Raw genomic sequence first — 23284 nt, 5'->3', positions numbered from 1 at the left:
ACCAACACTTCTACTTCCTCAGGAGACTGTGGAAATTCAAAATATCTCCAATGACTTATAAATTTCTACAGATACTCCATAAAAAGCATATTGTCAGGTTGCATCATAGCTTAGGTTGGGAACAGTGCCCAAGACCACAAGAAATTGCAGAGCTGTGGATGTATCCTAGTCCATCATACAGACCAGAATCCCCACCATTGACTCCATCTACACTGACTTGGAAAAACAGCCCCATCAGCAAAGACTTGTCCCACACTAGTCATTCATCCTTCTCCCTACTCCCACCGAGCAGAAGATACAGAAGCTTGAACGCCACCAGATTCAGGAACAGTTTCCTCTCCTCTTTTATCAGACTTCTCAGACTTCTGAACGGTCCTTTCATACGTTAGGCGACTGTCCGATTCACCTCTCCCCCATTGAAGACATTGAACTTTATCTCTGCAACTGGTGTGCTACAATGGGCGGCGCGGTGGCGCAGTGGTAGAGTTGCTGCCTTACAGCAAATGCAGCGCCGGAGACTCGGGTTCAATCCTGACTACGGGCGCCATTTGTGCGGAGTTTGTACGTTCTCCCCGTGACCTGCGTGGGTTTTCTCCGAGATCTTCGGTTTCCTCCCACACTCCAAAGACATACAGGTATGTAGGTTAATTGGCTGGGCAAATGTAAAAATTGTCCCTAGTGTGTGTAGGATAGTGTTAATGTGCGGGGATCGCTGGGCGGCGCAGACCCGGTGGGCCGAAGGGCCTGTTTCTGCGTTGTATCTCTAAATCTAAATGCTGGGAACTATATTCTGCAAGCTGTATCTCTCCCTTTGCTCTACCTATTGTGCTTGAGTTTGGCTTAATTACATTTATATATAGTATTGAATAGCATGCAAAATAAAACTTTTCATTATAACTCGGTACGTGTGACCATAATTAACCTAAACATAGAATATAGGTGCAGGAGTAGGCCATTCGGCCTTCGAGCCTGCACCGCCATTCAATATGATCATGGCTGATCATCCAGCTCAGTAACCTGTACCTGCCTTCTCTCCATACCCCCTGATCCCTTTAGCAAAAAGGGCCACATCTAACTCCCTCTTAAATATAGCCAATGAACTGGCCTCAACTACCTTCTGTGGCAGAGAATTCCACAGACTCACCACTCTCTGTGTGAAGAAATGTTTTCTCATCTCGGTCCTAAAAGACTTCCCCCTTATCCTTAAGCTGTGACCCCTGGTTCTGGACTCCCCCAACATCGGGAACAATCTTCCCGCATCTTGCCTCTCCAACCCCTTAAGAATTTTCTACGTTTCTATAAGATCCCCCCTCAGTCTTCTAAATTCCAGCGAGTACAAGCCTAGTCTATCCAGTCTTTCTTCATATGAAAGTCCCGCCATCCCAGTGATCAATCTAGTGAACCTTCTCTGTACTCCCTCTAAGGCAAGAACGTCTTTCCTCAGATTAGGAGACCAAAACTGCACACAATACTCCAGGTGCGGTCGCACCAAGGCCCTGTACAACTGCAGTAGAACCTCCCTGCTCCTAAACTCAAATTCTCTTGCTATGAATGCCAACATACCATTCGCTTTCTTCACTGCCTGCTGCACCTGCACGCTTGCTTTCAATGACTGGTGCACCATGACACCCAGGTCACGTTGCATCTCCCCTTCTCCTAATCGTTCACCATTCAGGTAATACTCTGCTTTACTGTTCTTGCCGCCAAAGTGGATAACCTCACATTTATCCACATTATATTGCATCTGCCATGCATTTGCCCACTCGCCTAATCTATCCAAGTCACTCTGCATCCTCCTAGCATCCTCCTCGCAGCTAACACTGCCACCCAGCTTCTCGTCATCCGCAAACTTAGAGATGTTGCATTCAATTCCCTCGTCCAAATCATTAATATACACTGTAAATAACTGGGGTCCCAGCACTGAGCCTTGCGGTACCCCACTAGTCACTGCCTGCCATTCCGAAAAGGACCCGTTTATTCCTACTCTTTGCTTCCTGTCCGCCAACCAATTTTCTATCCACCTTAACACTGAACCCTCAATACCGTGTGCTTTAAGTTTGTACACCAATCTCCTATGTGGGACCTTGTCGAAGGCCTTCTGAAAGTCCAGATATAACACATCGACTGGTTCTCCCTTATCCACTCTACTAGTTACATCCTCGAAAAATTCTATAAGATTCGTCAGACATGATTTGCCTTTTGTAAATCCATGCTGACTTTGTCCGATGATTTCACCACTTTCCAAATGTGATGCTATCACATCTTTAATAACTGAATCTAGCATTTCCCCCACTACCGATGTTAGGCTAACTGGTCTATAATTCCCCGTTTTCTCTCTCCCTCCCTTTTTAAAAAGTGGGGTTACATTAGCTACCCTCCAGTCCTCAGGAACTACTCCAGAATCTAAGTAGTTTTGAAAAATTATCACTAATGCATCCACTATTTCTGAGGCTACTTCCTTAAGCACTCTGGGATGCAGCCTATCTGGCCCTGGGGATTTATCTGCCTTTAATCCATTTAATTCACCTAACACCACTTCCCGACTAACCTGGATTTCCCTCAGTTCCTCCATCTCATTAAACCCCCGGTCCCCCGCTATTTCCGGCAGACGGTTTATGTCTTCCTTAGTGAAGACAGAACCAAAGTATTTGTTCAATTGGTCTGCCATCTCCTTGTTCCCTATGATCAATTCACCTGTTTCCGACTGCAAGGGACCTACATTTGTCTTAACTAATTTTTTTCTCTTCACATATCTATAAAAGCTTTTGCAGTCAGTTTTTATGTTCCTTGCCAGTCTTCCCTCATAATCTATTTTCCCTTTCCTAATTAAGCCCTTTGTCCTCCTCTGCTGGACTCTGAATTTCTCCCAGTCCTCTGGTATGCTACTTTTTCTGGCTAATCTGTATGCTTCATCTTTTGTTTTAATACTATCCTTGATTTCCCTTGTTAGCCACGGATGCACTACCTTTCCTGGTTTGTTCTTTTGCCAAACTGGGATGAACACTTGTTGTAGTTCATCCATGCGACCTTTAAATGCCTTCCATTGCATGTCCACCGTCAACCCTTTCAGCATCAATTGCCAGTCTATCTTGGACAATTCACGCCTCATACCCTCAAAGTTACCTTTCTTTAAGTTCAGAACACTTGTTTCTGTATTGACTTTGTCACTCTCCATCCTTATGAAGAACTCCACCATATTATGATCACTCTTGCCCAAGGGGCCTCGCACAACAAGACTGCTAACTAACCCTTCCTTATTACTCAATACCCAGTCTAGAATGGCCTGCTCTCTCGTTGGTTCCTCGACATGTTGGTTTAGAAAACCATCTCGCACACATTCCAAGAAATTCTCTTCCTCAGCACCCCTGCCAGTTTGGTTCACCCAATCTATATGTAGATTGAAGTCACCCATTATAACTGCTGCACCTTTGGTGCATGCATTTCTAATTTCCTGCTTGATGCCATCCCCAACCTCACTACTGCTGTTAGGTGGCCTGTAAACTAGCGTTTTCTGCCCCTTAGTGTTTCGCAGCTCTACCCATATCGATTCCACATCCTCCGAGCTAATGTCCTTCCTTTCCATTGCGTTAATCTCCTCTCTAACCAGCAACGCTACCCCACCTCCTTTTCCTTTCTGTCTATCCCGCCTGAAAATAGAATATCCCTGGATGTTGAGCTCCCAACCTTGGTCACCCTGGAGCCATGTCTCCGTAATCCCAACTATATCATAATCATTAATAACTATCTCCACATTTAATTCATCCACCTTATTCCGAATACTCCTTTCATTGAGACACAAAGCCTTCAGGCTTGTTTTTATAACACTCTTGCCCCTTATATAATTATGTTGCAAAGTGGTCCTTTTTGATTTTTGCCCTGGATTTGTCTGCCTGCCACCTTTACTTTTCACCTTGCTACCTATTGTTTCTACCCTCACTTTATACCCCTCTGTCTCTCTGCTCTTGTTCCCATCCCCCTGCCATATTAGTTTAAATCCTCCCCGACAGCACTAGCAAACACTCCCCCAAGGACATTGGTTCCATTCCAGCCCAGGTGCAGACCGTTCTGTTTGTACTGGTCCCACCTCCCCCAGAACTGGTTCCAATGTCCTAGAAATTTGAATCCCTCCCCCTTACAACATTTTTCAAGCCACGTATTCATCTGTAATATCCTCCTATTTCTACTCTGACCAGCACGTGGCACTGGTAGTAATCCAGAGATTATTACCTTTGAGGTCCTACTTTTAAGTTTATCTCCTAGCTCCCTAAATTCACCTTGTAGGACCTCATCCCGTTTTGTACCTATATCATTGGTGCCAATGTGCACCACGACAACTGGCTGTTCACCCTCTCCTTCCAGAATGTTCTGCAGCCACTCTGAGACATCCCTGACCCTTGCACCAGGGAGGCAACATACCATCCTGGAGTCTCGTTTGCGACCGCAGAAACGCCTATCTATTCCCCTTACAATCGAATCCCCTATCATTATAGCCCTTCCACTCTTTTTCCTCCCCTCCTTTGCCGCAGAGCCACCCACGGTGCCATGAACTTGGCTGCTGCTGCCTTCCCCTGATGAGGCATCTCCCCCAACAGTATCCAAAATGGTATATCTGTTTAGGAGGGAGATGACCGCAGGGGACTCCTGCACTACCTTCTTTATGCTACGCTGGCTAGTGGCCACCCTTTCCTTTTTTGTCTGCTTAACCTTTACCTGTGGTGTGGCCAACTCACTAAACGTGCTATTCACGACTTTCTCCGCATCGCGGATGCTCCGGAATGAATCCAACCGCAGCTCCAACCGTTCAATGCGGTCTACCATGAGCTGCAGCTGGACACACTTCCTGCACACGTAGTCATCAGGGACACCGTCAGTATCCCTGATTTCCCACAGCTTGTACTCGCTGGAATTTAGAAGACTGAGGGGGGATCTTATAGAAACATATAAAATTCTTAAGGGGTTGGAGAGGTTAGATGCTGGAAGATTGTTCCCGATGTTGGGGGAGTCCAGAACCAGGGGTCACAGCTTAAGGATAAGGGGGAAGTCTTTTAGGACCGAGATGAGAAAACATTTCTTCACACAGAGAGTGGTGAGTCTGTGGAATTCTCTGCCACAGAAGGTAGTTGAGGCCAGTTCATTGGCTATATTTAAGAGGGAGTTAGATGTGGCCCTTTTTGTTAAAGGGATCAGGGGGTATGGAGAGAAGGCAGGTACAGGCTACTGAGCTGGATGGTCAGCCATGATCATATTGAATGGCGGTGCAGGCTCGAAGGGCCGAATGGCCTACTCCTGCACCTATTTTCTATGTTTCTATGAGCAAACCACGGGGGCCGATCTCAGCTGACACATGGCTTACCCTTTATATTAACTCAAATCCCTTAAATTAAATCAAATCAGCACACTCCCTATTTAAAAATAGTGATCCTTTTAAGCGGTACCTTTATCTAAAAAACCCAGAACCCGTAACTCAAAGTGCTATCAGAAAGCAGAAATACAAACCTGGGGTTACACACCAATCAGCTGCTCCGTCCCGCTTACTCACCAATCAGCTGCTCCCTCCCGCTTACTCACCAATCAGCTGCTCCCTCCCGCTTACTCACCAATCAGCTGCTCCCTCCCGCTTACTCACCAATCAGCTGCTCCCTCCCGCTTACTCACCAATCAGCTGCTCCCTCCCGCTTACTCACCAATCAGCTGCTCCCGCTTACTCACCAATCAGCTGCTCCCTCCCGCTTACTCACCAATCAGCTGCTCCTTTTTTCAAGTGTGACGCGCTAATGGAACGTTGCAGAGAGTGGTCGCTCCCACCTCTCCAACGGCTCCTGGGCCTCTGTGGAACAAAGCCTCGCGCTCGGGTTATAAACTCACCGCACGGACGCTGTCCCAGTCGCTGCCACCTCTCCGACGGCTCCTGGGCCTAGTTGACGTAGAGCACAGATCAAAGTTTAAATCAAGAATCTTTCAATCATGTTACCAAATAGAAACGGTAATAAACAATGATAGCTCCCATACCATTACTATTAAATCTACTAGAACGCCAAAATTGCTGGCTCTGGGTCTCACACCCACAATACATCTGATAGCTAAAGCAGAAAATGTTGGGGGGAAAAAACCCACTCAATAGGTCGGGCCACTTCTATGAGAAGCAAATCAAAGTTAATGAATCAGTTTGAAGACCCCCCTCATCAGAATTGAAAAGGCTACAACAGACGCTCATAGAGTTGCACACAAGATCTCTGATGGGGCTAGATGATGACACTAGAACAACAGAGGTATTTGCAGCATTTTCTGTTTTGCTCTAGATTTCCAACATTCGCAAAAAATAATTGCGCGTACTTTGGAAGGAGGTGTGCAATGTGAACATTGTAAACCACAAGATGGCGGTATTAGCTCGGGGAAAAATTACCATTTGCTACCAACTAATGTACATTGATGTTCGCTATTTTTTAAAATTGTTTAATCGCTATTGTACTTTTAATTTCACAAATTAAAATTAAAGTTTATATTTTTCAAAGTCATTGTAAGAATATAATGATAATACAGTGAGGTTGAGGAACTTAGAGTGAAAGTGCAAATCCTTTTCTTGACTGATAGTCAAAGATAATCTTATTAGTAGAAACAAGGAACAGCAGATGCTGGTTTACACAAAAAGATGCAAGGTGCTGGAGTAACTCAGCAGGTCAAGCACCATCCCTGGAGAACATGGATAGGTGATGTTTCAGGTTGGGACTCTTCTTATTTATTCTTCAATTCATTCTTCATTGTTAACTATGTTTGTGTTGTCATTTGTGAGCGGAGCACCAAGGCACATTCCTTGTATATGCACATACTTGGCCAATAAACTTATTCGTTCATTCATTCATTCGTTCATTCAGTCTGAAGAAGGATTTAGACCCGAAACGTCACCTATTCATGTTCCCCAGGGATGCAGCCTGACCTGCTGAGCTACTCCAGCACTTTGAAGATCAACTGTCAAACCACAGAATGACATTCACATTGTTCACTCTCTAGTGAATCATGGACAAGACAATATCGTCTTTGGATGAGAAGTGAACCACATGGGACTGTAATAAGAGATACATTCACTCAAGGGTTTTAAATCTTTGGAATTCATCAGGCCAGGAAGGTGTTGAGTTGTGGTAGAACCTCAGACTTATATCTTATGGATTTGCCGAGGAGATTCAAATTAATTTAGTCTATTATGGTGGATATATGGAACAAGCTGTCAGGAAGTGGTAGAGGCAGGTACAATTATAACATTTCAAAAACATTTAGATTGATGGATAGGAAAGGTTTAGCGATATATGGGGCCAGTGCAGGCAAATGGGACTAGGTCTTGATAGGCACATTCATAGGCATAGGTGAATTGGGCTGAAGGGTCTGGTTCTGTGCTATATAACTATGACTATTATCATATCTACTCAAAGGGCCGAATGGTCTACTCCTGCACCTATTTTCGTTGTTTCTCTGTTTCTATGCTTACTCTTGAGATAAAAATGGTTAATTACATTTGTTAAGTTTACTTTTACATTTAAAGCAGCTACTGAACAATTATAAGTTTTCCATAGGCTTGACCTGTCCAAAATGCTAATAAATTAAATGAATCTATCTGTTGTTGGAAGAGACCAATTACTATTTTCCTTTGTAAGACACGAAACAAGTATTGAAGTTATATTTTAATATGTTCTAATAACAAGCTTTGCTGATTTAAATGGGGTTCATAAAGCATAGCAGTTTAAATAATGAGGGCATTTTGAAATAAAATTAAAAGCAAATACTGCAAAATTAGTTTTCATAGATTGATTGCTTATTGGCCAAAATTTTTGTTATCTGCCGATTTTCAGGGTATTTTCTGCTTGCGGTATTTTTGAAGCAGGCTGCAGATGGGACTTCCTCAATGGACAGCCTTACATTCAGATCAAATTCCAAAAGAAAGAAACCTGCTTCTATTAACTTGTCACACATGTCAGAAATAACAAAAAGACTTGATTTTACAAACCAATGGCTTAAAATTTTGGGAAAGGCAGCTTTTATGTTCCACCAAGGAAGATCCAATCGGATGAAAGTCAATGTTTTCAGTTTTATTTTTACTCAAAGACACAGCAGTTTTATTTTTACTCAAAGACACAGCAGTTTTCTCATTTGTTTATCGGAATTTTAATTGTGAAAAAGCACAATTCATGGCAGATGATCTTAATAAAACTAATGTAAGCAATTACGCACCAGAATACATATTGCCAAGGATTTCCGACACAGAAATAGGCCATTCAGCCCAAAGGTCCGTACTGGTCCAAAGGTATGTCACACATGCCTCATAAGGTAATATGGTCAAAAATCTACCTATCGCTGCCGTAAAAATATCCATTGACGGCCTCCATAGCCTTCCACTTCACTTCATATCATCCTATCTTACTAGTAATTTCTCCCCCCCCCCCCACCTTCATTTATGTTCTTGCCCTTAAGTGCTTCTTGGGTATTGTTCTCCGTGTGATTATCCAAAACCATACATTTCAGAGTATTCTTATGTTTTGTGAGACTTTATCTGCACAGTAACATTTTCATATGCTTTAGCAGTAGTATTCACTCTGGTGCCCATCTGTGAATCCAGAGGTCGGTGCACTTACATGAAGTAAAAGGTTTCTCCTCGGTCTGCCCAAGGGCAACGAAAACATAGAACAAGGAACAGTACTGTGCAAGGATAGACCCTTCAGCCCATAATGTCCGTGCCAAACACAATGCCAAGTTAAACTAATCTCCTCTGCCTAAATCCTTCCATTCCCTACATCGGTAGTGGGGAAAATGCTAGAGTCAGTTATTAAAGATGTGATAGCATTACATTTGGAAAGTGGTGAAATCATCGGACAAAGTCATCATGGATTTACCAAAGGCAAATCATGTCTGACGAATCTTATAGAATTTTTCGAGGATGTAACTAGTAGAGTGGATAAGGGAGAACCAGTCGATGTGTTATATCTGGACTTTCAGAAGGCCTTCGACAAGGTCCCACATAGGAGATTGGTGTACAAACTTAAAGCACACGGTATTGAGGGTTCAGTGTTGAGGTGGATAGAAAATTGGTTGGCGGACAGGAAGCAAAGAGTAGGAATAAACGGGTCCTTTTCGGAATGGCAGGCAGTGACTAGTGGGGTACCGCAAGGCTCAGTGCTGGGACCCCAGTTATTTACAGTGTATATTAATGATTTGGACGAGGGAATTGAATGCAACATCTCTAAGTTTGCAGATGACACGAAGCTGGGTGGCAGTGTTAGCTGCGAGGAGGATGCTAGGAGGCTGCAGAGTGACTTGGATAGATTAGGCGAGTGGGCAAATGCATGGCAGATGCAATATAATGTGGATAAATGTGAGGTTATCCACTTTGGCGGCAAGAACAGGAAAGCAGAGTATTACCTGAATGGTGACCGATTGGGAGAAGGGGAGATGCAACGTGACCTGGGTGTCATGGTGCACCAGTCATTGAAAGCAAGCATGCAGGTGCAGCAGGCAGTGAAGAAAGCGAATGGTATGTTGGCATTCATAGCAAGAGGATTTGAGTTTAGGAGCAGGGAGGTTCTGCTGCAGTTGTACAGGGCCTTGGTGAGACCGCACCTGGAGTATTGTGTGCAGTTTTGGTCTCCTAACCTGAGGAAAGACGTTCTTGCCTTAGAGGGAGTACAGAGAAGGTTCACCAGATTGATCCCTGGGATGGCGGGACTTACATATGAGGAAAGACTAGATAGACTGGGCTTGTACTCGCTGGAATTTAGAAGACTGAGGGGGGATCTTATAGAAACATATAAAATTCTTAAGGGGTTGGAGAGGCTAGATGCGGGAAGATTGTTCCCGATGTTGGGGGAGTCCAGAACCAGGGGTCACAGCTTAAGGATAAGGGGGAAGTCTTTTAGGACTGAGATGAGAAAACATTTCTTCACACAGAGAGTGGTGAGTCTGTGGAATTCTCTGCCACAGAAGGTAGTTGAGGCCAGTTCATTGGCTATATTTAAGAGGGAGTTAGATGTGGCCCTTTTTGCTAAAGGGATCAGGGGGTATGGAGAGAAGGCAGGTACAGGCTACTGAGCTGAATGATCAGCCATGATCATATTGAATGGCGGTGCAGGCTCGAAGGGCCGAATGGCCTACTCCTGCACCTATTTTCTATGTTTCTATATCCATGTGCCTACCTAAAAGCCTCTTAAATGGCACTATTGTATCTGCCTTCACCACCACCTTCTGCAGTGCCCTCTTGGCACCCACCATTTTCTAAGCGAAAATCTATATCATTAGTTTTGTTTCGTTCAGTTTAGAGATACAGTGTGGAAACAGGCCCTTTGGCCCACCGAGTCCGTGCCGACCAGTGATCCCTGTCCACTAACACTGGCCTACACACAAGGGACAATTTCCATTTTTTTTTACCAAAGCCAATTAACCTACAAACGTGTGTGGCTTTGGAGTGTGGTAGAAAACTGGAGCGCTTGGAGAAAACCCAAGCAGTCCCAGGGAGAACGTACAAACTCCGTACAGACAGCACCCAGACAGAACCTGAATCTCTGGCGCTGTAAGGCAGCAACTCTACTGTTGCCAATCGAATCTCATTATTTATGATCGGGCATAGGTGTTATAAATGATGTGTACACAACTATGATTCAAGGAGAAATAGATCCATAGAAAATATGATAAGACAAATCATCTGATATTGGTTGTAAATAAACATTTAAACTGTGGAGGCTTTTACAGGTTTCTCCTCATCGTTTTGATTAAAGAAGTTTGATATACCAGTGGATTATCCCATGATCAGACCATGTGTCATCTGACTTGTTAACCCAATAGTACAGAAGCTCTTAAGCCAAAGGTTAACAAAGGTACATTTATTAGTCTACAACCAGTTGGGCTGATCAAAGGCGGCATTGTGGAATCTGGTTCATTGCAATGTTTATCATTGGTTCCAAATATGCTCGGTAAATAAATCTGAAGACTGGACTTTCATTTATGTAAAGTGAGACCACGAAGGAATTCCAAAATTCCAACCATCCCACGCACACTCCCAATTTCCTACTATTCTCTTCTTGAGTGACTTTGTTTACACTGATATTTCTACTTTGCTATTCCACTATTCTGAAGTACTCCGAGATGCTGCGTTTAACACATTGGCAGTCAATTGAAAGTTGTGATCACAACTTTACTTTTGTGTTTGCAATATTTTGGTTGATAATTAGCAGAAAGCTCCAACACTAGACAACATAGCTCAATATCTCTGAGGGTATTCATTATTGCTGAGATAAGCACATCTACTCCCACGTGGATCGACGTGGCTGTACAACTTCATGCATCTGGAAAGTAAATATTGCAAAGGGCCAGTTCTCATTCACATGTAATATGACAATATTCTACCTTAAATTGGAAATTTTCTTGAGTCTCTCCTCTTACCCTTTTTCTATAGCAAACGGTCCCATCGAAACTGAAAACTGTCCGTATCTGTCCCAGAGTCTCTTGCCTAGAGTAAGGGAATCGAGAACCAGAGGACATAGGTTTCAGGTGGGGGGGGAGATTTAATAGGTACCTTAGGGGTCACTTTTTTACACAAAGGGTGGTGGGTGTATGGAATGAGCTTCCTGAGGAGGAAGTTGAGGCAGGTACTATTGCATTGTTTAAGAAACATTTAGACGGGTACGTGGATGGGAAAGGTTTTGTGGGATATGGGCCAAATGCAGGCAGGTAGGACTAGTGTAGTTGGTAACTGCTAAGAAAGTTCTGCACTTTCACCCACCCCTATCTGTCCCTGAACTGAGTAGCTTGCTGTTCCCATTGAAAATCAATCACATAGTTGCATCTGGAGTCATGGGCCTGAGCGCATGACAGCACATTTCCTCCCCCAAAGAAACATTGTGAACCACTGATTTTATTGTTGCAAACTTCAATGGTGTTGTGTTCATCATTACAAGTAGCTAAAGTTTTTAATGCACCTCCATCAAATGTATAAAATCATGAGAGGAATAGATTGGGTAGATGCACAGAGTCCCTTGCCTAGTGTAGGTGAATCGAGGACCAGAGGACATAGGTTTAATTTGAAGGGGAAAGGAGATTTAACAGGAATCTGAGGGGCAACTTCTTCACCAAAGGGTGGTGGATGTATGGAACAAGCTGCCAGAGGAGGTAGCTGAGGCTGAGACTATCCCAACATTTAAGAAACAGTTAGACAGGTGCATGGATAGGACAGATTTAGAGGGATATGGACTAAATCAGGTGGGATTAGTGGAGCTGGGACATGTTGGCCGGTGTGGGCAGGTTGGGCCGAAGGGCCTGTTTCCACACTGTATCACTCTATGACTCCAATTCCTTCTATGTACCTCCAAGGCCGTATTATCAACCATCCTAGCACTAGCAGGCTCGAAGGGCCGAATGGCCTACTCCTGCACCTACTTTCTATGTTTCTATGTAATATGTGGATTTGTTAGCCATGAGCATATCTAGCCAACTTGCTTCTGACTATTGTTTGAATAAAGCATTATGAGTGCATTGAAACTTTAAACAGTAATTACACTTCACTACAAAACTCGGGAAGAACATATTTTTTTAAATAGTTTTACTTTATTGCAAATGCAACTTTAGTTCAGGAATGTGTACATTTCAAAACAAATTAAAATTATAGTCTATTATACAGTAAAACCATTTACATTATTGGTAATGTCTTAAATATACACATTAAAACTAGATCACATCATACAGATTTCTTTACATATGCGCAGCTGAAATGAGACAACCATTTAAGTCTGGAATGTAATGAAGACAAAAAATAATAATTTATGCACAAATGGGATTTCTAGCACACACAAGCCAGTTGGAAGTTATAAGACAAGACTCCACATTTAGGGCATTTTGGTCCTAGAAACAAAATTCATAATTCTACCTATAGCAGCAATGATTCAAGCATAACGTAGTGAACCATTTCAGATTGTGCACGTGTTTACATGTTCGCATTTGTATCCGAGTATGTGCCCGTGTGCTCACACACACACACACACACATGTATGTGCACATGTTCATGTGTGAGAGTATGTGTCTGCATGCATGACCCCCGCTTGCTTGCACATGTGGTTTTCTATAATGTACTTTGGAGAGGGAGGAAGAGAGAGATTAAGTTAGTGGGATAATATCTACAATTCAACTAATCTTCCTAGTCCCTGCTGCATCAAACAAAATCTCCCAAAGTCAAAGTTGAAACCAATGAACGAATATTAAGTTCGTCGGCTGTCACCAAAACCAAACTTCCACTGGTGTTCACATTTCCGCATGTTGTGGGATAACACTTGAACGTGACCACTTCAATGCCTGCAACCTTTCTCATTGCAAAAGGCACATGTAGCTGAAGCAACAGTCTTCGGATAACCATCACCCTTTTTCAAGTCAGGTGGAAATGAAGAATCTTGAAATAATGGGATGATAGCAGGTTCTTATTGCATCCCCTTTGATAGATGGACTTTCTTCCAGTGTGCAGCCGCACAGCGCCACCCCAGTGCCTTCTCCCCATCACACTGGGCGACCAGTGTTCCTTGAAGACTTCCAACATCGTGTCAGAAATGGAATTGAAGGCCAGGCAGCTGCCAATGATATGCGTAATTTTCCTTCCAATAAGTCCCATTTCGCAGTAAATCCAAAAGAGATCTCAGCTGAGGTAAACCACCATCAGATAACTCATTTTGAATATTCACTACAGGAAGGAGTCCATGGGTGGAGCATAGGAAAATCCCAGAAAAGCTTCCGAAGCTTCCTTAACACTAGCAGACATCAGAGCAGCATCAGGGGATCGGCCAATTGAGTTTGGAACAGGTTCCTCTGTGAACTCTGGGTCAAAGTGCTGCAGGTCAGAAGGTCCACTCTGGAATAATAATTTACAGAAAATAAAATTACAATCCTGGCATTTATTCTTTAAATAATTCCTCACATTTAAAAGGGAAATTACAAACAAGATCTGATTTATTTGTGTAAATCATAAGTTCATAAGTTATTGGAGCAGAATATTAAGCCAATAGGCCCATCAAGTCTACTCCACCATTCAATCATGGCTGATCTATCTTTCCCCCTCAACCCCATTCTCCTGCTTTCTCCCCATAACCCCTGACACCGTACTAATCAAGAATTACACATATCTATTCAGGAGAAAGTTAGATCGAGCTCTTAGGGCTAATGGAATCAAGGGGAGTAAGCAGGAACGGGGTACTGATTTTGGATGATCAGCCATGATCATATTGAATGGTGGTGCTGACTCAAAGGGCTGAATCACCTACTCTTGCACCTAGTTTCTATGTTTCTATTATTATGAAGCAGTTCAGAGAGCAGCTAGTAACTTACCACATTGGGGTTAAATGGAGGTGTCAATTTCTTAGCATTGAGGTCAATCCAGTTTATTGGAGAAAAGAAGATGTGAGCCTTGATGTCCATCTGTGGAAAGAGTATAATACAGTCAAGCCAAAAGAGCTTCAACAGAAGAAAGTTTTGTCTGTCTAAAGCTACCTAGTTCCAATGTCAGGTTTTTAAAATGTAGGAGCACAACTGGTACGGTTTAAAATTTGCTTCCTGAAATTATCTAGTATGTTTATTTTGATATAATTCAGGATGAGCATAACTAGATCATGTAAAATAAAAGGAATATAGGGTAATCTGTGTGTAAACGGATTTTCATCATTATTAATGATTCACAAAAGATGCTTCCCTTAATCCCGAAACTATCCCAAAAGGAAAACAATTTGGCCAAAAGAAATAACGGTTTACGTACAAAGTCTTCCTTTGCACCCATTCGCTTTGTTCGGTTTTTTTGCAGCAAGCCCTCCAGCAAATCTCTGGCCGCATTGGAGATGTTCGGCTTCAACAGTAGTGGTTTGTTCAGAATATTGTCGTACATTTCAGCCGTGTTCCTGCTGTAGAATGGAGGCTGCGTCAAAGCAGAGAGCAAACGTTATTATAATTTATAATAATCCAAAATGTCTAACTGAAAGAAGCATCTTTATTTTTGCTTAATAGTGCACTCATGAGACTCACCAATCCATACAGCATCTCATAGAGAACGGCACCCAGACACCACCAGTCAACCGTCCGGTCATAGGGCTGCTTGTGCAAAACCTCAGGAGCCAAGTACTGTAAGACAAGAAACATAAAGGCAACATTAGATGATTTTTTTTTTTAACAATGAGAAGGAATAAACAAATTAATCACGATAAAGACAGTGGAATCTTCTCTAACCATGTTTAGTTTAGAGATACAGTGTGGAAATAGGCCCTTCGGCCCACTGAATCCATGCATCGATCACCCATACACTAGTTCTATGATATCCCACTTTCGCATCCTATGCACTGGGGGCAATTAGCAGAAGCCAATTTACCCATAAACTTGCAGGTCTTGGGAACGTGGGTGGAAACTGGAGCAAACCCACGCGGTCACTGGGGACGTACAAACTCCGCACAGACAGCACCCCCCCTATAGTCAGGATTGATCTGGGTCTCTACCACTGGACCACTTTGCCGGCCATGTGCTGGTTAATGCTTTCATGTTTAGTTAAAAAGAACCACTTTAAAGAGCGTTGTGTCCACATTGGATCCTAGTTCTGCTGTCCCCTGCTACATGATACCAACAGAAACAAATACAGCAATTGTGTGTAGGCTGGAGTGTGTACACAGCTGCTAATACTACTGTATCAGATCTTTCCTCAAAACCGGGGGAGATCCACATTTGACAGCAAAAGGAAAACCACAATGCTAAATCAATACAGCTGGTCCAGCACTGATCTTGACCACAACGGGGAAAAATAAAGAAACTACAGTCGTAAGAGGGGCCACAGGCCCATTGGCAACATACCCATCTCATTCATCTTACATTGTACTCTCTCTCTCCCCCCACCCCCTCCTCCCCCTACCCTCCCTCTCTGCCACAAGCTCAGCAATGGTGGCAGTAATTGGAAGCTAAACATGTTATTGACTCAAAATGTCACCCAAAACAAAAATGAGGGTTGGGGTAGCAAAGAAAGGAACCCATAAAAACACTTCATGTTACACCTACCTCTGGTGTGCCACAGAAAGTGCATGTCGTGTCATTTGATTCAATGTTCTCTTTACATAGGCCGAAATCAGTTAGAACAATGTGGCCCTGGCGATCAAGTAAGATATTCTCAGGCTTTAAATCTCTGCAGAATAAAACACATGTAGAGAGATGCTTACAATCCATTCACATCAACATCCAGAGATAGGGTAGACATTCAAAACTGTTTTTCCTAGGTGGAAATGTTAAAGACAAGAGGGCATTGTTTTAAAGTGTTTGGGGCAAAGTTTAAAGATGTGCAGGGCATGTTTTTCTTTTACAGAGGGTAATGGATACTTAGAATACACTCAGGGTGGTGGTAAGTGGATACGACAGTGTTAATTAAGAGTCAAAGAGGCACAAAAGGCCCTTCAGCCCAACTCATCCATGTTAACCGAGATGCCTCATCTAAAATAATCCCTTTTCCCACGTTTGGCCCATATCCCTCTAAACCATTCCTGTCCATGTTCATAAGTCATAGGAGCAGAAGTAGGCCATTTGGCCCATCAAGTCTACTCCGCCATTCAATCATGGCTGATCTATCTTTCCCTCTCAACCCCATTCAACAAGGGCTGAAGAGGGCCGGGATTGGAGAGGGACATCGGATCACGGAACAACCAAAATGGAGGCGATGGCTGCAATGGGCTTTGTGACCGGCTGCAGTTGGGACTGTTAAATAGCTCTGTCATTCCTATCCATGTACCGAACGCTTTTAGACGGGCACATGGATGTGCATGGAATGGAGGGATTTGGATCACATACAGGCAGAGGAGATTAGTTTAATTTGGCATCATGTTTGGCACGGACATTGTGGGTCAAAGGGCCTGTTCCTGTGCTGCACTGTTCTACCTTGACATCCGACAGAGCACAAAGTCTTACAACTCAGTGAGTTGAATAATATCAAAGTTAAAAACATGAGGCCACCAAAACTCTGGTGCTTAACTGATGTGCTAGCTCAAAGCAGTTAAAGGGCACAGGTTAAATTGTTCTGCATGCAGGGCTGCTATCTTAAGGCCGAGTCTTTACCAACCTGTAAACAATGTTGAGGGAATGCAGGTATCCCAGAGCACTGGCAATCTCAGCAGCATAAAATCTGGCACGAGGTTCCAGGAAACAACGCTCGCGTTGCAGGTGATAAAACAACTAGGGAAAGAAGAGCAAGAAATAAATATACATGGATGGAAAAAAAATCCAGCTGAATCCCAGTGAAATATGGACAATAAGAGGAAAAGTTACCCCACTCCTTGCCCATCTATTGATTTTACATTTCTTAGATAATGGGAGTTACTGATCCCAAATTGTTGTTATCAGGCAACTGAATCATCCTATCCAACTAGAGAACAGTACTAAACTACTATCCACCTCTTTGGTGACCCTCGGACTATCCTTGATTGGACTTTGCTGGCTTTACCTTGCACTAAACGTTATTCCCTTAACATGCATCTGTACACTGTAAAATGGATCGATGGTAATCATATCTTGTCTTTCTGCTGACTGGTTAGCACCAATCAGTGGAAAGAAACAGCAAAAGCTTTTCACTGTATCTCGGTTCACGTGACAATAAACTAAACTGAATTGAACAAATGGTGTCCTTCACATCCCATAGTAGATCTCCTGCCTTCCCCTCGCCCCGTCTTTGCGACGGGGATGGCTGGTACTTGGAATGGGATATCTCGCCCTGAAGCCAGTCCCGAGTGGCTTACCTCGCCTCCGTTGATGTAGTCGAGGACAAAGTAGAGCTTGTCGGCTGTCTGGAAAGAGTAGTGGAGCCCGACCAAGAAAGGGTGTTTCACGTTCTTCAGCAGGACATTGCGCTCTGACATGATGTGTTTTTCCTTAAATAGACACAAAGAAACAGAAGAGTGAGCGGCCAAGTTCAAATCAATGTCTCCCGATCAGTGTGATGAAGGGTCTCGAGCCGAAACGCCACATATTCCTTTCCTCCAGAGATGCTGCCGGACCCACTGAGTTGCTCCAACATTTAGTGTCTATCTTTGGTGTAAACCAGCATCTGCAGTTCTTTCCTACACAGATTCCCTTTGTGATCCAACTGTCACTTGCCTGGACCAGTCCCACCCTCCTTCCAGTACACCCACCTCCCCCCTTCCTCTACCATCAGTCTGAAGGGGGGTCCCAACCCAAAACATCACCTATCTCTGTCCCTCTTCTTCACCTCTTCCCCAGCCAACAATGTGCCATTACGGCCTCCACCTTTCCTTGTCATTTGTTGCCGGACCTGATTTGTTCTGGACTTTTCCTAACTCCCCCGCTCCCCCTCAATTACTTTCAGGCTAAAGAAGGGTTTCCATCCGAAGCATTACCCATCCTTTTTCTCCAGAGATGCTGCCTGACCATCTGAGTTACTCCAGCACTTGTTACTCCAGCACTTGTGTCTATCTCCTTCAGAGACGCTGCCTGACTCGCCCAGTTACTCCAGCACTTTGTGGGAGGGGGGGGGGGGGGGGTTTGCTCAAGTTTTCAGCATCTGCAATTCCTTACGTCCAGGTAAGCTGCAGTTAGCCTGTGCGCTCGTGTCAATCCCTTCAAAGACCCATTTCGGCAGACAGCGTTAAAAAATATATATCTCATGAGCAGCGGCGGTTATTACCTCCTTTTTCTTCAGTATGGCTTTTTTCTGCAAGACTTTTACAGCATAAAACAGGTCGTCAGTCCTATGTTTGGCCAGTAGGACCTGTGGAAGGGAAAGCCGGAATGTCAGCATTTGCAAAAAAAAAATCGAGGCTAAAAAAAGAGACAATTTTACAGTCCAAATCGATTTTTTAACAAACAAAAATGCTGATTACAAACCTTTCCAAAGCTTCCTTTGCCGATGACTTTCAGAAAGTTGAAGTCACTTGGTTTGGCTCTGAAGGGAAGGAAATTAAAAGAGTCATTAGTAAAGGCCGGGGGGTCACTCGACAAGCAGCAAGAGTCAATGAAATAAACTCCATTGATTACTCGATGAAATAGACTCCACTAATACTTACTGAGGGTTGGAAGACGGTCCCAGGTTTATCTGTGCTGTTGTTGGGCTGGGCTGTAGGAGAAATCAGATCACAGGGCGAGTTAAACTCTGCTCCAGGGGGAAGAGCCACGGACGAAAGATGAGAGGAGATCTTATAGAAACTTATAAGATTATTAAGGGGTTGGACACGTTAGAGGCAGGAAACATGTTCCCAATGTTGGGGGGAGTCCAGAACAAGGGGCCACAGTTTAAGAATAAGGGGTAGGCCATTTAGAACTGAGATGAGGAAAAACTTTTTCAGTCAGAGAGTTGTGAATCTGTGGAATTCTCTGCCTCAGAAGGCAGTGGAGGCCAATTCTCTGAATGCATTCAAGAGAGAGCTGGATAGAGCTCTTAAGGATAGCGGAGTCAGGGGGTATGGGGAGAAGGCAGGAACGGGGTACTGATTGAGAATGATCAGCCATGATCACATTGAATGGCGGTGCTGGCTCGAAGGGCCGAATGGCCTCCTCCTGCACCTACTGTCAATTGACAAAAAACTGAATCAGATCCTCGACACATCGGTTCAACTCACCGGGGGTGACGGCTGGCCGTTTCCATTCGTTTCGGTCTCCTTCGGACTGGCGTGCAACATAGCTGGCACTTCTGAGCTGTTTCAAAGACACAATTTAGAAGAGAAAATTAATTACTGGCTGAACCGACGGCCGGCCGCAAACTCCGAGCTCCCAGCGCGTATCAGCGAGTGGGGTATTATCTCAGCAAGAACAAAGCCTTGTTTCAACCCAGGGAGATTATAGCCGGGGATATCTCGGTGCGGACAGGCGTGCTATTGTGTGCGGGCCCAGGTGCTCAGTTCTGACTGGGAAACGGGGCTCACGTTCAGACCAAACCCCCAGCCAAACGTGTACATATACCCGCTCGAACCCCCCCCCCCCCCCCTTCCCCACGACCACCGCCTCAAGTCAGCTACCAGCTACCGACAACTCCTGCACACAGTGCCCGCCGCCAGTGCATGCAACAAGTGGTCGGCGAGAGGGAGACAAAAAACGCCACTTACTGTTTGCAAGCGTATGAGTGAGAGGCTGCTAGTTTCTGGATGAGATCGTTCAGTCCCATTCGCTTTTGCTTCATAAAAGCTGCGCAAAAAAAATAAAGATAAAATCAAAATACTTAGCCCGACAAGCGTAAGAAGGCTACTTGAAAAAAAGTTACAAAACCCGATCAAGTCAGACTTTCTGCAACTCACTTCCGAAATTAAATGGTCATTTACAATTTTACAAAGTCATTTACCAATTTACAAAGTTAGAAACCAGCGAATTTTAGAGGCAAGCACATACTCTGGTAACTTTCAACACCCCTGCGACTTTTTACTTGATACGAAGCGTACAATTAAATCAAGCAAACTTGATTTAAAAGGCAAAATTACCGGTGAGTATCGCGACCACACCTCGCATTTTGGAGTACGTCAGGATAGATGCCGAGGAGCTGGACTTAACAGTCATGGTTACAAGCCAGTCGTTTTGTTGGGGATTGGAGTTCTGAGTTTCCCCTGAACTACTTTTGTACGATCCTTTCTCAGCGTGTGAGAGAGATTGCCGACTGAGTGTCTTTGTGGTAGACCCCGCGTATATATGCTGGCATGAGAGTTGACCGGGGGCGTTGGAGCGGTGCTGGGCGGTCCGGTCCGGGCCACTCTGACTCACACTGCCAATAACGCTCGCCCTCAACTCGGGCGTCACACTCTTCCAACAGCTGCCAGTAGCAACAAAAACCCTCGACCTGTGTGTGACAGACTCCTGGGAATATCACCCCGCTCCCCCCACCTGCTCATCTCCCACTCCCTCTGCTGGAGGTCTCTCACAACCCTTGCAGTAACCCTTGCAGTAACCCTTGCAGTAACCCTTGCAGTAACCCTTGCAGTAACCCTTGCAGTAACCCTTGCAGTAACCCTTGCAGTAACCCTTGCAGTAACCCTTGCAGTAACCCTTGCAGTAACCCTTGCAGTCCCTCTTGCTAATTTCACCGTTGGTCTCCCTTCGCGATCACCTCGTCCCCAGCCAACAGTGAACCATTGTGGGCTCCACTTTTTTCCCCGAGTCATCCATGCAAGGCTCTGCTTTGCCCTGTACCTCCCCATACCTCTAGTTTGCCCCCTCCCCTGATACATAGTCTGATGAAGGGTCTCGACCCCATTCCTTTCCTCTCCAGAGATGCTGCCTGACCCGCTGAGTTACTCCAGCATTTTTGTGTCTATCGTTGGTGAGAACTGCTCGGGGCAGGTTTGTAAGACATGGGGACATTTGCGAGTTGGAGAGGCAGGTGTTGGGATCCTTGCCACTTTAATTCTGCAAACTTAGTTCAGTCATTTTTACTTTCACCAGATTTAAAACAGATTTAACTCGCCTCAATCTGCGGGATGCGTCATGGCGCAGGCAGTCACAGTGGGAGAATTCAGTGTCATAAGAGGAAACAATTTCTCATCACTCATATCGAAGTGGTTGGCCATTTGCTGTATCCCCAAACAGGGCAGTAAAGTATGACTAGTGACTGCAACGTCACCTTTTTGGCGTGGGAGTTCGTTTGTCCAAAGCATCGTTTCCCCCGGGGGTTGCACTGAGCCGCCACCGCTCCAGCAAAGACCGACGGCCTCAAGCCTCTCTTGTCAAACCCACTGCCCGTGGTCTTTGCGTTAACATATGCAACATTGCCCAGTCCTTCGCGGCCTGGACTTCATAAGTTATTGGAGCAGAATTAGGCCATTCGGCCCATCAAGTCTACTCCGCCATTCAATCGTGGCTGATCTATCTCTCCCTCCTAACCCCATTCTCCTGCCCTCTCCCCAGAACCCCTGACACCCGCACTAATCAAGAACCTGTCACTCTCCGCCTTAAAAAGATCCATTGACTTGGTCTCCAGAACCAGGGGTCACAGCTTAAGGATAAGGGGGAAGTCTTTTAGGACAGAGATGAGAGAACATTTCTTCACACAGAGAGTGGTGAGTCTGTGGAATTCTCTGCCACAGAAGGTAGTTGAGGCCAGTTCATTGGCTATATTTAAAAGGGAGTTAGATGTGGCCCTTGTGGCTAAAGGGATCAGGGGGTATGGAGAGAAGGCAGGTACAGGTTACTGAGCTGGATGATCAGCCATGATCATATTGAATGGCGGTGCAGGCTCGAAGGGCCGAATGGCCTACTCCTGCACCTATTTTCTAGGTTTCTATGTTTCTATGTCTCCACAGCCTTCTGTGGCAATGGATTTCACAGATTTACCACCCTCTGACTAAAGAAATTCCTCCTTCACTCTTTTCAAAAGGCACGTCCTTTTATTCCGAAGGCATGGCTACTGGTCCTAGGCTCTCCCACGTCCTCTCCACATCAATTATATCCAGGCCTTTCACTATTCGTAAGTTTCAAATAGGTCCCCCTTCATCCTTCCAAACTCCAGGGAGTACAGGCCCAGTGCCGTCAGACGCTCACCATTACCAGTTAACTCATCAGGTATTTATTCACAAAATGCTGGAGTAACTCAGCAGGTCAGGCAGCATCTCGGAAGAGAAGGAATGGGTGACGTTTCGTGTCGAGACCCTTCTTCAGACTGAATTGTACCAGCATCTGCAGTTATTTTCTTATACTAGTTAAGTCATCAGCATCAGTTCAGTATACCGAATGACTGATTGAGCAACGATTGACATTAATATTAATCCACCTCTGGATTAATCTACACATCAAGAACCTAGGTAAATCAGTGATAGTGATCTTATTAACGGTGTTTGGTTAATAGGGGGCCAGAACGTTTGCATTCTGCATTGGTTCCAAATGTTGACAACTAAGTCACAAAAAATTGAATTTCTTGGACTAAGCAGTTGTTCACCATACATGCTGAATGCAAAGAAGCCAACAGCCAAATGTCTGAGACACCAGGAACGCCACATGATGGAATCTTGAACAAAACACAAAGTCCTGGAGAAACCCAGCGGGTCAGACGCTAGCATCTCCGGAGGGAATGGACAGGCGACGTTTCTGAAGAAGGGTCTCGCCCAAAACCCCCGGAGATGCTGCCTGACCCGCTGTGTTCCTCCAGCGCTTTGTGTTTAATTCTCGGTTTGTACTCGCTGGAATTTAAAAGATTGAGGGGGGATCTTATAGAAACTTACAAAATTCTTAAGGGGTTGGACAGGCTAGATGCAGGAAGATTGTTCCCGATGTTGGGGAAGTCCAGAACAAGGGGTCACAGTTTAAGGATCTTTTAGGACCGAGATGA

General features: G+C 44.5%; 2 protein-coding genes across 5 annotated transcripts in view; both read right to left on the bottom strand.

Annotated features, from left to right (window-relative positions):
* slc2a12 (solute carrier family 2 member 12) overlaps nt 1–6056 on the bottom strand; it is a 55073-nt gene extending 49017 nt beyond the window's left edge. The window contains exons 1-2 of the mRNA XM_078400220.1: nt 6010–6056; nt 5866–5914 (exon numbers count right to left, since the gene is read on the bottom strand). The gene's annotated coding sequence lies outside the window, so the exon portion shown is untranslated. The remainder of the gene's footprint in view (nt 1–5865; nt 5915–6009) is intronic.
* A 6562-nt stretch (nt 6057–12618) lies between these two features.
* Nucleotides 12619–23284, bottom strand: part of sgk1 (serum/glucocorticoid regulated kinase 1) — a 112636-nt gene continuing 101970 nt past the window's right edge. The window contains exons 1-13 of one of the 4 annotated variants that reach the window (XM_078399764.1): nt 20451–20633; nt 20082–20160; nt 19599–19674; nt 19047–19096; nt 18868–18925; nt 18668–18751; nt 17763–17894; nt 17090–17202; nt 16042–16165; nt 15028–15123; nt 14765–14920; nt 14341–14430; nt 12620–13867 (exon numbers count right to left, since the gene is read on the bottom strand). In XM_078399764.1, the coding sequence (XP_078255890.1) occupies nt 13700–13867; nt 14341–14430; nt 14765–14920; nt 15028–15123; nt 16042–16165; nt 17090–17202; nt 17763–17894; nt 18668–18751; nt 18868–18925; nt 19047–19096; nt 19599–19674; nt 20082–20160; nt 20451–20526 (1302 nt within the window). In that variant the 5' untranslated portion in view covers nt 20527–20633 and the 3' untranslated portion in view covers nt 12620–13699. Of the gene's footprint in view, nt 13868–14340; nt 14431–14764; nt 14921–15027; nt 15124–16041; nt 16166–17089; nt 17203–17762; nt 17895–18667; nt 18752–18867; nt 18926–19046; nt 19097–19598; nt 19675–20081; nt 20161–20450; nt 20634–23284 lie in introns of those variants that run through there. The other 3 variants (XM_078399765.1, XM_078399761.1, XM_078399763.1) reach the window with 3 other exon arrangements.

The sequence above is a fragment of the Rhinoraja longicauda genome, chromosome 5, assembly GCF_053455715.1.
Source record: "Rhinoraja longicauda isolate Sanriku21f chromosome 5, sRhiLon1.1, whole genome shotgun sequence".
Classification (NCBI taxonomy): Eukaryota; Metazoa; Chordata; class Chondrichthyes; order Rajiformes; family Arhynchobatidae; genus Rhinoraja; species Rhinoraja longicauda.
The sequence above is the reverse complement of the archived record's forward strand: the minus strand, read 5'-3'. Positions and strand labels throughout refer to the sequence as shown.